Genomic DNA, 14484 nt, shown 5'->3' with positions numbered 1-14484 from the left:
ACCTGAAGAAACCTTTTTTCTTGAATGTCGATGCCTCAGATTACGCGATAGGCGCAGAGATTTTCCAAGAAGATGATCAAGGAGAGAAAGGAGTGCTAGCATTTTTTAGTAAGACACTCAACCCAGCCCAGCGTCGTTATTCTGTGACCGAAAAAGAGTTGTTGAGTATTGTGGAAGTATGTATTAAGTACCGGACATTGTTGCTCGGCAATAAGATATTTATCAATACCGACCACAAAGCCTTAACATTTTTCAAAACAGCCAAATTGAATCACAACCGCTTATCTAGATGGTTTCTTGCGCTTCAAGAATACGATATCGAATTGACCCATCTGCCAGGAAAGAAAAATCAGACCGCCGACTTTCTATCCAGGGAAATAGACGCTACATATTGTCAAGATACCAACCTGAGATGTTTCGCCGTAAAGAGTGGAGAAAGCATACCATATCCTCCCAACATCCAACCACGAATTCATACTGCCGTGTTAACCCCCGAAAGAATCCGTATCGCCCAATATGAAGACCCAAGACTGTCCCGGATCCGCGAATTGATGGAAGAAGGAGCTGCCGAACCGCCCGATTACCTGCGACAGTATACCCGCTACAAAGGATTTATGTTCCACCGACCGGCTAAAAATACTTACGACTGGCGCCTAATCATCCCCGCTAATATGGAAACAGATTTGATAAAAGAAGCTCACGAACGCATTGGACATTTTGGAACTACGAAGACCCTCCACCTACTAAAAGAAAGCTGTTATTTTAAAAGCATGCATAAAAAAGTGGCCAAAATAGTAAAAGCTTGCGATATATGCCAGAAAGCCAAATACCCGCGATACCATATCAGGGGTGAAATGAATCCCATTCTCCCCAGTGCACCATTGGAATTGATATCAGCGGATATATATGGTCCATTGCCCATGGCACAATACGGAAAAAAATACATATTCGTGCTTACATGTGTTTTTTCAAAATATACCATGCTATTTCCCATAGGTAAATTGACCGGAGAAGTTTTGGCCCGATGCATAACGGAAAGATGGACAAGTGAAGTAGGAAAGCCCAAACGAATCCTATCCGACAACGCAACCTATTTTTGTAGCAAGCAGTGGAAAGAAATACTTCACCTGGCTAATATTAAATGGTCGAGGACATCTCTTTACAGCCCCAGCGCTAATCCGGTAGAGCGACGTATGGCAGAGATCTCTCGTTTTATGCGGACGTACTGTAATGAAAAACACCAACAATGGGTTAGATATATACCATTTTTAGAAGAATGTTATAATAATAGCCTAAATGAAAGCACCGGTCGTACGCCTTACGAAATCATATTCGGTAAAAGGAACAATACATTTATCGAAAAATTAATTGATTTTCCAAGCTCAGAAGTGAACAAATTAACAAACCCTAATATCCATCATCTAGTAAGGTTAAAGCTAGAGCAGAAGGCAAATAGCAGAAAGAGATTTCACGACCGAGCATATAAAATATTTTCATATAACGTTGGAGATGAAGTTTTAGTAAAGAGCCACAGGTTATCAAATGCTTTGGAGAAAGTAACTCGCAAATTCTTTTTAATTTATTCAGGGCCATTCACTATCGTAGCCATATCGCAGCATAACACAGTCCAGTTACAAGAGAATGAGAATACGCACATTGTTTGGTGGGAAAATGTAGCCAATATTAAACCATATCACAGAATTTGAAATAAATACGATAAGTAATCAAAGAAAACACCACTATCAAGCCAATTACTAACCTTTCTTAATAAATTTAATATTGATGAGGCCACCTCGTGTCAACAAATCAGATTTTTCGTTTCCTTCCAACTATCAAAACCTGCAACAAGCAAGGGAGTAATTTTTGAATATGTAATTAAATTAGTTACATCAAATAAAAAAGGACACAAGCGGGGATAGAATAATTAAAATTTGTTAATTACCTTTAAAAGGAAAAATATAGCAGTTAGGTTAATTACAAGTTTCGACAACCAGTTCTGACATAAGCAATGTGAAACGTAGAACAAGCAGTCAGCTGGCCAAAGCCACCCGAATCGAATGTAGCGCTCAACATATGATTATAAAAAAGTATTGTAACCCCAAAAAATGTTATTTATTATTGTTATTTATTATATTTATCAATGTTAGTATATTTATTTATATGTTTTATATTTATTACCTTTAGTTATGCCATGTTTGTACCCTGAAAAAACCTAAAGTGAATGCTAGCTACCCAAAACCAAAGAGCCATTAGCAAAAGAAAAGTATTGTACCTGATGTATAGAAAATTATTTACATTAAGACCTAAGAAGAACTGTAAAATATAAGCCCAGAAGTTTTGTACATCGAAATTATTGTCTGAAAAGAATCAATTATGAGAATCATGAAATGTGTGTAGTTAGGTTGGCGGCCCTGCGAGTGGCGAATTTAAAATTACTATGTTTAAGTGTTGTAAGGAGGAATGCGTTTAGAAGATTATATTTATGATATTTTATGTGTGTTGAGGAGGAGAATTTGTTATTGTATTTGATAGAGGTCTAAAGGAGATGCAGCAGATAGGTCTGTGAATTGTGATAAAAGTCTGAGAGTATAATTTATAAATAAAGTATGGTATATATCGATGTATTGAAGGGTGGATTTTCATTAAAAACATTGTGATTCTCAAATATTTTGAATTCAAATCCAGGGGCGCGTGTAAAATATCGGAATCTGGGTAGATAAAAATCCCTAACCGAAATAGTAATAGGTCTGAAATAAAGTAACTGGCTAATATCGCCAAATAGATAATAATTAAGATTAGATAGCATCAGCTTGTTCTGGCTAAACGGTACAAAAACCTAAAAAGGATTTGAAGGAATTTGTTGCTAGTAAATATATTATTATATAAAATATTTTGAAGATTGAGGTTAGGTATATGCATTCAGGGATCGGCGACCTAGAGATCGATCAAATCGAGCAACGTAGAATCTGACCAAAACCCCTTGGCAGAGCTCTATTGCAACAAAACAGTATGCAATGTGAAAGAACACATGATCACGTGGCTAACTATTAGGTAGCATGAAACAAATATTAGTGTATAGAATATTAGCTAGCATGTAGAGAGCATATTAAGTAAAAAACCTAATAAAAATAATTAAGTGTATTCAGGAAATAGGAGGTACCAGGCGCATGAATACTGAATCAAATTTGCATGCACCAATAGCACAACGGCAGTTAATAGGCGGCAACTGTAGGCCAATTCAAAAATATTTCTATATATTTATATAAATGTTCTGGATTTATGTTAAAATATTGTATAGTCTATGTTATCGATATGGCTCGAAGGCAAAGAAATTATTAAACGCACAACCTAAGTAATAATTTGATATTTTTTGTACGATCTATGTGAACCTAAATGGCGGAGGACTAAGATATTCAAATTTTATGTTAATTTGAAAGTCGGAAGTAAGATTTGTAAAATTGAGAATGGAGAACCAGCACTCGCCAGCCAAATGCCACCATGAGAGGACCCTAAATATTTTAGAGCGTAATACCTTGCTAATAAATTGTAAAAGTTAAAGTTAGATCAAATTATTAAATTTCTTAAAGGACTTTGTGATGCTCTTGTAAAGCAGAAGTCATTTTCAATTTCAAATAATTTTGTAACCCCTTGGAAGAGACGATTCCGGCTACCATATTCCAGGACCACCAGGAGTTGGATCGACATCGGCGGCTTATAAGAAGATTTTCGACACGTGAGTGATAAATATTGAATTAGTGATGGGCGCCCTAGTGCTTCGAATCTATCTAATGATCAAAGCTAGCTCGTCGAAAGGGTTTTTATTATAAATTAAGAATTTAATAAGAAAAATACTTGCGCAAGTAAAATTAGTATTAAAGGTATTTTATTGAAGGAAAAAATAGATCAATACATTTCAGAAAATTCCATTGGATCAAAGAAGTATAAAATCTAGGCTATCAAAACACATTCATATGATCTTTAATTTTTGCAATATAATTTGCGATAGTTTGTTATAGCTCTAATTCACTAGATGAATTGCTCTACCTATTCCGTCAGGTGCCGAATCTTGCACCCTGAGATAAAATATATATTCAATACAAAGAAATCTACTAAGTATTAGAGAATTTAATATATATATATTTGGATTATTAGTGGCTAATTTATCTAGTTGATCTTAAAGAACCTATTTTTAATTGAATTGTCCAAATCGACAAGTATTAGCAAGCGCATATCGCAGCTACATGCAAAAGGATGTATATGATTTTAAGATAAAGGCACATGGTAATGATTCGTGCCATAAATCTAGAATATAAAGTTTAGCCTGTGATATTTTACTGATTTAAATTATTGTTCTATTTTTATTTATATTATTTTTATCGCTCTTTATATATTTTTGCCTCGATCTATTTTTTGCATTATTTGTTTAATATATGTATCAAAATGTTTATGGTGTGCAATTTATTTTAATTCCTCAACACTATAGTATAAGTATCATATTTATATATATTTATTTTTAATGAATTACAAGAGTTATAGGGGAAGCCCATACCTAGGCCTAGAAAGATTTTTATGAGACTGAATCCTATTAAAAAACCACGACCTAATTATATAATTATATCAAATTTTCATGCTCTACCGACTGATGCCAAGCAGGAGGCTAATCGTTATTTAAATATAAAGAATAACGTGACAAGTTCAACCTCAATCCTCTCACTCACTATGGGTTTTCTTCAAATCTGTTCAGGATTTGAAGTAACAATCCAGCTATCTTACGATTAATATTGATGTAATTCAGTTCATCCTCAATTTCCCTACTTAATATGTTTTTCCTCCAATCTGTGCCTCATCTTTCCCTCAATTGTTAATAGCTAGAGGGATTAAATATATGTATATATTTTATTGAAATTGTATTTTGAATTAAATAAGATGAAATTGAAAATTGTGCAAGATTTATAGTAACAATCTGGTTATCTTTTGTTAATAGCTAGAGGGATTAAATATATGTATATATTTTATTGAAATTGTATTTTGAATGAAATAAGATGAAATTGAAAATTGTGCAGGATTTATAGTAACAATCTGGTTATCTTTTGAATATCTATCATATTGATGATTAGTAAAGACTAGTTTTTCGATTAGTATTTAATTTTGTTCAAACTCAATTCCCTCACTCAAGGTGGTTTTCTAATTGTTTCCCTCCAGGACTGTGAGTCTGTGGAAGACGTGCGCCCCTCGTCGGCGCCTATGGACCGGCCACGCCAGGTGGGCCGAGCCGCGCTGCGCCGTCCCCATAACAGCGCCAACTCGACGCCCCAGCATCGGCCGGCCCACCAGGCGCCCGCCATCCACATCACTCCTTCGTCGCCCGAGGTGAACCATCAGCACAACTGGCAACAGCACCACCTCAGCTCCGACACCAGCGACACCGAGAGTCTGCCGCCTCCCGCCGCTACCCCGCCACTCTCTGCACACCACAGCACTGTCAGGTACGCACATCAATTCTATTCATAGATTTTAGAACAGATAAAAACTCTGCAATGAGCGTATATCCATAGAGAGAAGATGGCATTAGAAGGAGCACTTTAATTTCAATTTCAATTTATTAAAAACACACAAAACAAGACAAAACAAAATTACAAAGAATTACGAAACAAATAAAACACAATAAAATGTTACAAATATAAAAAACCATGGGCTTTGTGGTTGGGTGTGTTGGAGAAGAAAAAAAAAGAGAGGAAGATACCTAGCCAACTATGGTTTCCCATGTAATAGTCAGGCAAAGAAGAGAAGAGAAGTAATGAGGAAAAAAGGGAAGGGAGAAATGGGGGGAAGGAAGAAAACAGAGGAATAGGTACGGTACTCAAAATAAAGGTAAGTATATGATAGTATATCTAATTATTATTAAACGAAAATCCCAATTAAATGCTGTAAATCACCCCGAAGACTTCTGCTACTGAAAATATTGACAACAAGGTAAACATCTAGATGGAAATTCGATGAGCACTTCTATACAAAAATTATTTGTCAGTCCGGGAATCGAACCCAGTTCCTCCCCTAATTGCCGGTCAGGAATGCTTGCCCTTACACCAAACTGACAATCTCTGGATAGCAGCGCTCATTTTATACAAAGCCATAGCGGCCAGTCAGTCTACAGATGGAAATAAATTGGGAGTTGCATTTGTTCAAATGCTAATCAATAAATAATTATTATTAAACGAAAATCCCAGCATTTCGTTTCGTTTAATAATTATCATTTATTAATTAGCATTTGAACAAATGCAACTTCCAATTTATTCCATCGATAATATTTCCATCGATTCATGGAGAAAAGATGACATAAGCTATCTGTTGCCGACTCTATCCATCTTATGCTATCTTTTCTCTATTGCACTGTATATCACTTACTTTTTGCCTCTCACTTGAGTTTAGTGCCCGGTTTATTTTATGAGGCCTGCAGTGAACATTTCGGTTGGGAGTTAACCGATCAAATTTTAAAATAATAGACGTAACGCGTCGTACACTTTGTACTGTTTTAAACGCTCATACTCTCCTTATTTTTGTTCAGATATGATTCTATAAAATGAGAACTTTTGGGGCCGGTTCATTTTATTCTATTACCTACATTGCGTGTACGAGGGGCACGTTATTTGGGAGAAATCTACATATCCGTCAACACTCCAGAAATTCAATGAATTCAAAAGTGGATCGCCCAGAAGATACTTTTTTTGAAGGATGTTTGAATAGCTTTTGATGTTTCTACCTTTTTAATTTTCTGTGGAATCTCTCAATTGTGTGAAATCCGTGACTGAGAATTCGCCTGTCTTCCACATGGGTGATCAAAGAGACAAAGACATATTATTTATTCTTCGTGAGTTATGGTTAATTTCGTTCACGTGTTTATGATGTAGTATAGCCTACAGTATAGTTTTGTATAAATAATAGACATAAGTTACTGCCGTTAAAGTCCTGTATAGATTTTATGAGGCCTCAGTAAGCATCATATGGACACATAACCTAGATACATTTGGACTGTTGTATAAATTAGAATTGGAACCGTTTTGGGCTTATAAGTCTGTGGTACTTTTCTGTAAGTTGTGTAATTCTGAATGATTAAATAAATCATGGCGCACATTTCATAAGTTGTGTAATTCTGAATGATTAAATAAATCATGGCGGACATTTCATAATTTTCATCGATTTCCTTTTTGTGAAGGCTCCAATACACGGTCAAATATTTGGTCAAAGATCTTCAATCAGCTCTTATCAAATATTTGACTTCCCATTGGGCATGTAGTCCTACAGTGTTATACCGGGTTTCACCAAGCTCGGTCAACACATTTGAACTTGGTTATGTCAGGTTCGATTCACAAGTGTGCACTGGAATTATTATCTATAGTAACTATCGTCATATAGTGGGGTCCACGTTATAATGACAGTATTTGATCAACTTTGGTATTGCTCTGCTATCCTTGTCTATTATCCGACAAAGCCGGTGGTACTATCCTTTTTCAGGTCCGAAACGATGACAATTATGTTTTTGACAGTGTAGAAATATAAATAATTAATGCAGAGAATCGGCATCGCTATTCTTCTATCTTCATCCAATGCCATTATAACGTGGAACTCACTATAGGATCATATGTTCCAGTGCACTAAGCTTGGTACACTGAATTGACCATGATCAAATCTCTTGAACGAGCTTTGTGAAACCCGGTATAACACTACAGGACTACAGGCCCAATGGGAAGTCAAATCTTTGATAAGAGCTGATTGATGATGATCTTTCACCAAATATTTGAACCCTCACAAGAAGGAAATCGATGAAAATTATGAGATGTCCGTAACTATGGAAGTATAATATTTAGCCTGGGAAGTGCTGGTGTATAATAATTAATATTATTTATATAATGGAGTATAATATTTAGCCTGGGAAAAGTTCAATATAGCCTGGGAAGTGCTCCCCAAATATGGGTACATATTGATGAATAGATACTTATCTAAGCATCTTTGAGCCCCATATATAATGTGCTCAAATCATTGTTGAAAAGATCTTTGATGGTGTAATAGCAGGTCATATATTAAAAAAAATTAAAAAAAAAAATTGATAGTCTGATGCCCGGTTTCACCAAGCGCGGTTAAGACATTTGAATATGGTCAAATCAGTTACGGTTACAAATGCACTAAATCAAAATTATGATTTTCAATTTCTACGGCGATAGTTACTATCAATAAATCTAGTGCACTCTTGTAAAGTGAACCCGGATGATCATATTCACATATCTTGACCGAACTTTGTGATACCAGGTAAACCAATATAGGACTACAGGTCCAATAGGCAGTCAAATCTTTGATAAGAGTTGATCGGTGATCTTTGGCCGAATATTTGACCGTGTGATGGGGACAAAAACAAAGGAAATCCTAACAAAAGAAATCGATGAGAATTATGAAAGGTCCGCCATATATTATGCTTACTGCAGGCCTCATAAAATCTATACAGGATTTTAACGTCAGTAACTTATCTCTATTTTTTATACAAAACTATACTGCAGGCTATACTACATAAACTCGTGGACGAAATGAACCATAACTCAAGAATAATAAATATATCTTTGTCTCTTTGATCTCCCATGTGGAAGACAAGTGAGAACTCAGTTAAGCTGCGTTTACACCAAAGTTATTAGCAAAATGTTTGTGCATAAATAACTTAATCCTTATATTAGATTGGACATAACTTATCATGCACATGATGAATATAATTATATGTTTATCAAGTACCGTTCAAAATAATAGAATATTCAAGGATTAAGTTACCGGTATTAACACTTTGTTGATAACTTAGGTGTAAACGCAGCTTTAGTCACGGATTTTACACAATTGAGAGATTCCAGAGAAAATTAAAAAGGTAGAAACATTTAAAACTATTCAAACATTCTTTAAATAAAGTATCTCCTGGATGATCCACTGAATTCATTGGATTTCTGGAGTGTTCACGGATATTTCTCTTACTCACGAACAGACCGACAGGTCCATGTGGGAACAGTTTCAATCATTTTGTGAAATAGTTTAAACTTAGATATAATCTTCTCTAATTTAGTACATTTACTGATGCTTTATAAATCTGAATTTTTCGTGAAACAATAAATTCAATTCAATTTAAATATGTATATTCCTCCCAAATAACGTGCCCCTCGTACTCGCGATGTAGGTAGTGGAATAAAATGAATTGAACGTTCAGAACCGGCCCCAAAAGTTCTCATCTTTTGAAAATATATCTGAACAAAAATAAGGAGTGTATGAATGTTTGAAACAGTACAAAGTGCACGATGCGTTACGTCTATTATTTTTAAATTTGATCGGTTAACTCCCAACCTAAGGATCAATCAAGGGTAAAATCAAGGTAGGGATCAATCAAGGTAGTTCTTTTATCATTCAAACCAACAAATTCTGAGCTATTAACTAGAAGTTCCCTATGATCGGTTAACTCTCAACCTACCGACCAATCAAGGAGGGAAGGTAGTCCTTTAAACATTCAAACTAAAAAATTCCGAGTTATTAATTAGAAGTTCCCCATGAAGTGGCTTGACCAGCGGGTAAACACTTTCCAGAAAGCACCCCGTTATCGTCTATACTCGAACGGCTTCCAGGATTCCCTTATCTACAATAATAATTGAACAATTATTCAGCAACCCTATAGTTTTTTGGTGCGAAACCATTAGAGTTTTTCAATTATTGGTCAGTAGGCTATTATTTTGATGCAATATCAACGATTTGGTGCATTAAAGAACTAATGGATGGTTACTCCCACTTGAAGTCAGAATCGATCACTTCACTATTTGATGTGTTTAATAATTCATCACTTATCGATCCTCCATTTCATGTGCTTTTAGACTGATACCAAACGGACAAATTATGACAAATGCGGATTTAAGTCTATATAGGTTTGTAATTCACATTTACTTTTCAAACTAGGTCTCATACGGAGTTAACGTCATTTTATGAATTATTCATAATATATTTGTCCGTTTCTTAATAGGTGTCTTCCTACACTCCTTTCACTTTCTTTTGTTAATTATCCCTTTCCATTTATTCGACCTCTAAATGATGTTCCTAACACCAAAGCTTTCAACATTCATTTACATTTATTGATATACATATACATAATAAAGACTCACAGACAATACCATGAAGAGCCTTTTCTACACAATTAATAGATAACCATACTACATAATAAAGAAAACTTAAAACATGGAAAATATTATGGAAAAAATTATAGAAGAAAATAAGATAAAAAGTAAATCAAAAATTGAAATAATAATAAAGATAAAGAAAACAAAGTTTTTGGAGTCTCTCACGTTAGCTAATTTCATTGCCGCATCATGATAATAATGTTTCTTTTTATTATTGCACAAGATTTTATATTTATATCTCAATTCCAAATAAGTACTTCTAGTAATTTCCGAATTGCTTCTCCTGAATAAACTCAACATTCTGAAACACCTTACTCTCGCCCTCTCACACTCCCAATCGTACCATACCTGTCTGAATTTACCATTCCTTCTACCACTCTCACGCTGCACATTCATGCTGTCCTTGATAATTCCAAGTATTTGATTTGTGATGCGTTCAACATCATTAACCTCATCCAAATTCGATTCAATTTATTTATTTCTGATCCGCCAAGATTTTTTTGCAAAAAAAACTCTTAATGCTACCACAGTTGTCGCCAAATTATATAATCCACTTGGAGCTGGATATTGAGCCAATTTTTTGTTTGTTGTAAAATTGCATGTAGATTATATATTTAAAATTATGAGATTGCCGCGGGAGAGACTGCCTAGAGTATTAGCAGAAAAAATGCTTAGATATAATATATCGTGGTGTAAGGAATGGAGGAAATGGGACGAGGAATTTGGGTGTAATTTAGTTAGATGTTTGAATGAGAATAGTGAATGGAAGAATGAATTACACTGTATGTGTGAGAGAATGAAAGAGAAAATTAGATTTGAATGGCTACGAAGAGCGAATGAATCACAGTTTCATGAATTATATAGACAGTTGGAGCGGCAAAATGATAGTAGAGCTTATCTCTATTCTAATTTTGATAGGAAGAAGATAAGTCTGATAGCTAAAGCTCGGGGATCTGTTTTTCACCTGAACTTTTCACCAGATAGAGAGGAAAGGCAATGGCGATGCTCATTATGTAATATGGGCGAGAGAGAGGACATGCATCACTTCATGGGGGTTTGCCCGATATTGGGGGGTGTCCGCAAAATGTGGCTGGGGAAGTACAGACTCACGGAAGTAGAAATAATCGAGTGGCTAAATGGGAAGAATTGGAGAAAATTGACGGCCTTTTTAAGATCGGCTTTGAATTTGAGAAATGAGCTTATCTTGGAATTCAAATATTAAAACCGACTCCTGGCAGACAACCTTCCAGGTTTTGCCATTTGTAATGTCTTAGTTTATTTTCTGATTTATAATAATGTCGAAATATGGTAAATTTTTATTTTGTTTCATATTGGGTTTAGTATTAATGTCATTTTTTTGTTAAGTGTTGTTGGTTGTAAATGAAGACATTTTTACTACTACTACATAAAGAAAACAAAAAGAGTTTCAGCCAGAGCTCCTAACATTTCATGACTCAAACGAGCTACAAGATACATTCATTTCACAAATGAATCTAATCATCATCTAATAAGTCTTGATTATATTTCGGAAATTGATTAAAATAATTTTCCACCTCCAGTTCTTTGTTAATCACAGTCTGAAACTTGTCTTAACTCTTTGTTAATCAGTCAATAAATCTGAATTGGATCCATGTCAGGGATTGTATGATATTTATAAATTATATTGATGAACTATTCCATTGATACCTGGTAAGCTCTAGGTAGATAATATATTTTATTCGATTTGGCTTTTATGTTTGTAGAAAAATGAACTAATTCCATTAGTGAAATGTCACCGTGTTACATAAAAAATGAAATCGTGAGTAGCCTGCGTGAATGCATACTGTAGGAATTGTAATATTGAAAAACAGTATTGTAGTAGGAATGTCCACTTTGCGTGATGCTATGATTTTTACAGCTCTTCTAATAATGAATGCATTGCATCGACCCTACCTACCATGGAGATTTTATAGTATTCAATGCTTGATTTGCGGGGTGTCGGCTTTGAAAAGAATTTTTCTGGCTTCGAATAATCCTATAATATTAAACGAGCAACTTCTGTTTTTATGTTTAGATGTTTGGATGTTTAGATGTTTGTATTTCACCGGATCTCGAAAACTGCTCTAACGATTCTCACGAAATTCAGAACATAGTGAGTCTATAATATAAAGATTCAATTGCACTAGGTCTCATCCCTGGGAAAACTCGCTGAATGACATTAAAAGGATAATTATTATTTATCCTTGGAAAAACAGCTGATAATCATTTCGTCGTCTGTTGGTGATGGAAGTAAGTGAGCGAGTTCATGTGTGTGGGACTGTGTCAAAATTATGACTCAGCTGTTGTACTTTTGTTATCAGGTACTTAGTGCCGGTTGCAAAAAAGCCGGGTTATTTTCAATCCTGATTACTTCCAATAGATCCATCTTTTTGAAATGGTCTTCTCTGATTTGGTTCACGTGAAGTTAATCAGGATTAAAATTTAACCGGCTTTTGTGCAACCGGGCCATTGTGAGGGAAATTTTTGCATTCCTCTGGGAATTAATCTCAATTTACTGCGATTAGATAGAACATTTCTGTATGAATATTATTATTTCTTCTTTCGTAATAATGTTTTATGCTTTTGTACTCCAGAGCGAAGCTCGGTGACCGATATTGACTCTTAATAACTAAAATCTGGTATTTTTTAGAAATGGAATGAGTTTTACTAGTATCGATATTCTTCCATTATTTTTATGTTTTGGAATTTCTTGAATTTCTTTTCTACAGATTCGTTTTCTTTATCTTCTTCTTTTGGTTCCTTCTCCTATCGAAGGTTGGAAGCTACAGCTTCTCATCACAGCGATTCTCACTTTACCAATTGCAGCCTGGAAGAGTTCTTTTGAGTGTAATCATACCAATCTCTCAAATTATTCTTTATTTATTCATATAATAAGTATACATCATCAAAATGATAGGGAGAGAAAAAATAAGGTAACCTAATTACATAGCCAGAACAGTCCTCCACGTCCTAAAAATCTCTTGCTTCTAATTTTGCCATGTAAGATAAGCCTTAACAGTATGATAGGGTGAGAAAAAATTAAGGTAACCTAATTACATAGCCAGAACAGTCCTCCATGTCCTACAAACCTCTTGCTTCTAATTTTGCCCTGTTTGATAAGCCTTAACAGTTTGTATTTCTATACCCCTCATTCTTATCAATTCTGGGGTGGCTCAATTCGAAGAATTCGGCTTTGGATGCTCATTCTCTAAAGGGTGGAAGGGATTTATATTGTTTTAATGATAGTTTATAGTCCATACAAAATTACTTCTGACTTGGAGGAATATGCGGCGCAGAGAAATGGAGGCAGATCAGCCAATTACAGTGATTAATATATTCATAGGCAAAATCGCAGTTGCCAATAATTTGTCAGTCGTCTGACTGCGTTCAGACAGGAAACTTCGCATGTGTAGCATGAGAACATGAACAGTCACTAGAAGTTGGAGAACGCTGGCCGCTTCAAAACGGCAACATCGCGCCTCTGTATCCCTCCCGCTATATGCTTTCTCTGCTGCGCATGACCATCCCAAGTAAGAAGTAATTTTGTACAGAGTATAGTAGTGTCTGGATTGAGGAGCTTTGGAAGGTTTCCAGTAGCCTGATGTGCAGCTTTATGGGGAGAGGACACACACTTCTTCTCCATACTGGCTCATGAATGTGGGAGGATGCAGACCATCTGTACTCCAGATGATGTATACCATGAGTAGACTGAAGCAGCTTCTCAGTGTGAGGTTTGTAGTCTGGGAACACTTGGGAACACTAGGTAGTTTAGTAGGCATGAATACGTCTACCCAGTGTTTAGAGTGTTGGCTATGCCAGGGACGCACGACAATGTCGAACACCTCCTACATGGCTGGGCTCTCAACACAGGACTAGACATTCCTAAATGCCATATAATATGGTTGGCTCAGCTTGCTAAGCTCCGTAGACCCATTTTGACGTTATCAATGGAAAAGTATTCTATACTAAATGCTGTTTGCTCGCCCTGTTTTTTTTGTGGAATGAATTCATCTTTCATTATATTTTAAAGAAATATAATACCAAACCTATTCTGGACTATGTGTAACCTTATCTAAATTTGGGAGAGGAATAGCACAAGTTCCCCTTATTTTTCTCTCCCTATCATTTTGATGATGTATCAATTAAAGGATAATCTTAATATAATCGAAATATCTTATTGTATGAATCAATGAAGAATAAAGTATTTTGTGTTAGTGTACCAAGTGGGACAGAATGGTCTCCCTAGTTTCAAACAATCACTGAAATGCAAACAAGTGAC

At 35.3% G+C, this 14484-nt stretch overlaps 1 protein-coding gene across 2 annotated transcripts in view; it reads left to right on the top strand.

Annotated features, from left to right (window-relative positions):
* LOC111054698 (sodium- and chloride-dependent glycine transporter 1) overlaps nt 1-14484 on the top strand; it is a 162662-nt gene that overhangs the window by 67344 nt on the left and 80834 nt on the right. For both annotated transcript variants that reach the window (XR_005571856.1, XM_039433158.1), the window contains exon 4: nt 5203-5486. Coding sequence is in view for 1 of the 2 variants with exons in the window: in XM_039433158.1 (XP_039289092.1) it covers nt 5203-5486 (284 nt within the window). In the remaining variant the exon portion in view is untranslated. The remainder of the gene's footprint in view (nt 1-5202; nt 5487-14484) is intronic.

The sequence above is a fragment of the Nilaparvata lugens genome, chromosome 7 (genome assembly GCF_014356525.2).
Source record: "Nilaparvata lugens isolate BPH chromosome 7, ASM1435652v1, whole genome shotgun sequence".
In the NCBI taxonomy this organism is placed as follows: domain Eukaryota; kingdom Metazoa; phylum Arthropoda; class Insecta; order Hemiptera; family Delphacidae; genus Nilaparvata; species Nilaparvata lugens.
This window is presented reverse-complemented; position numbering and strand designations above follow the sequence as displayed.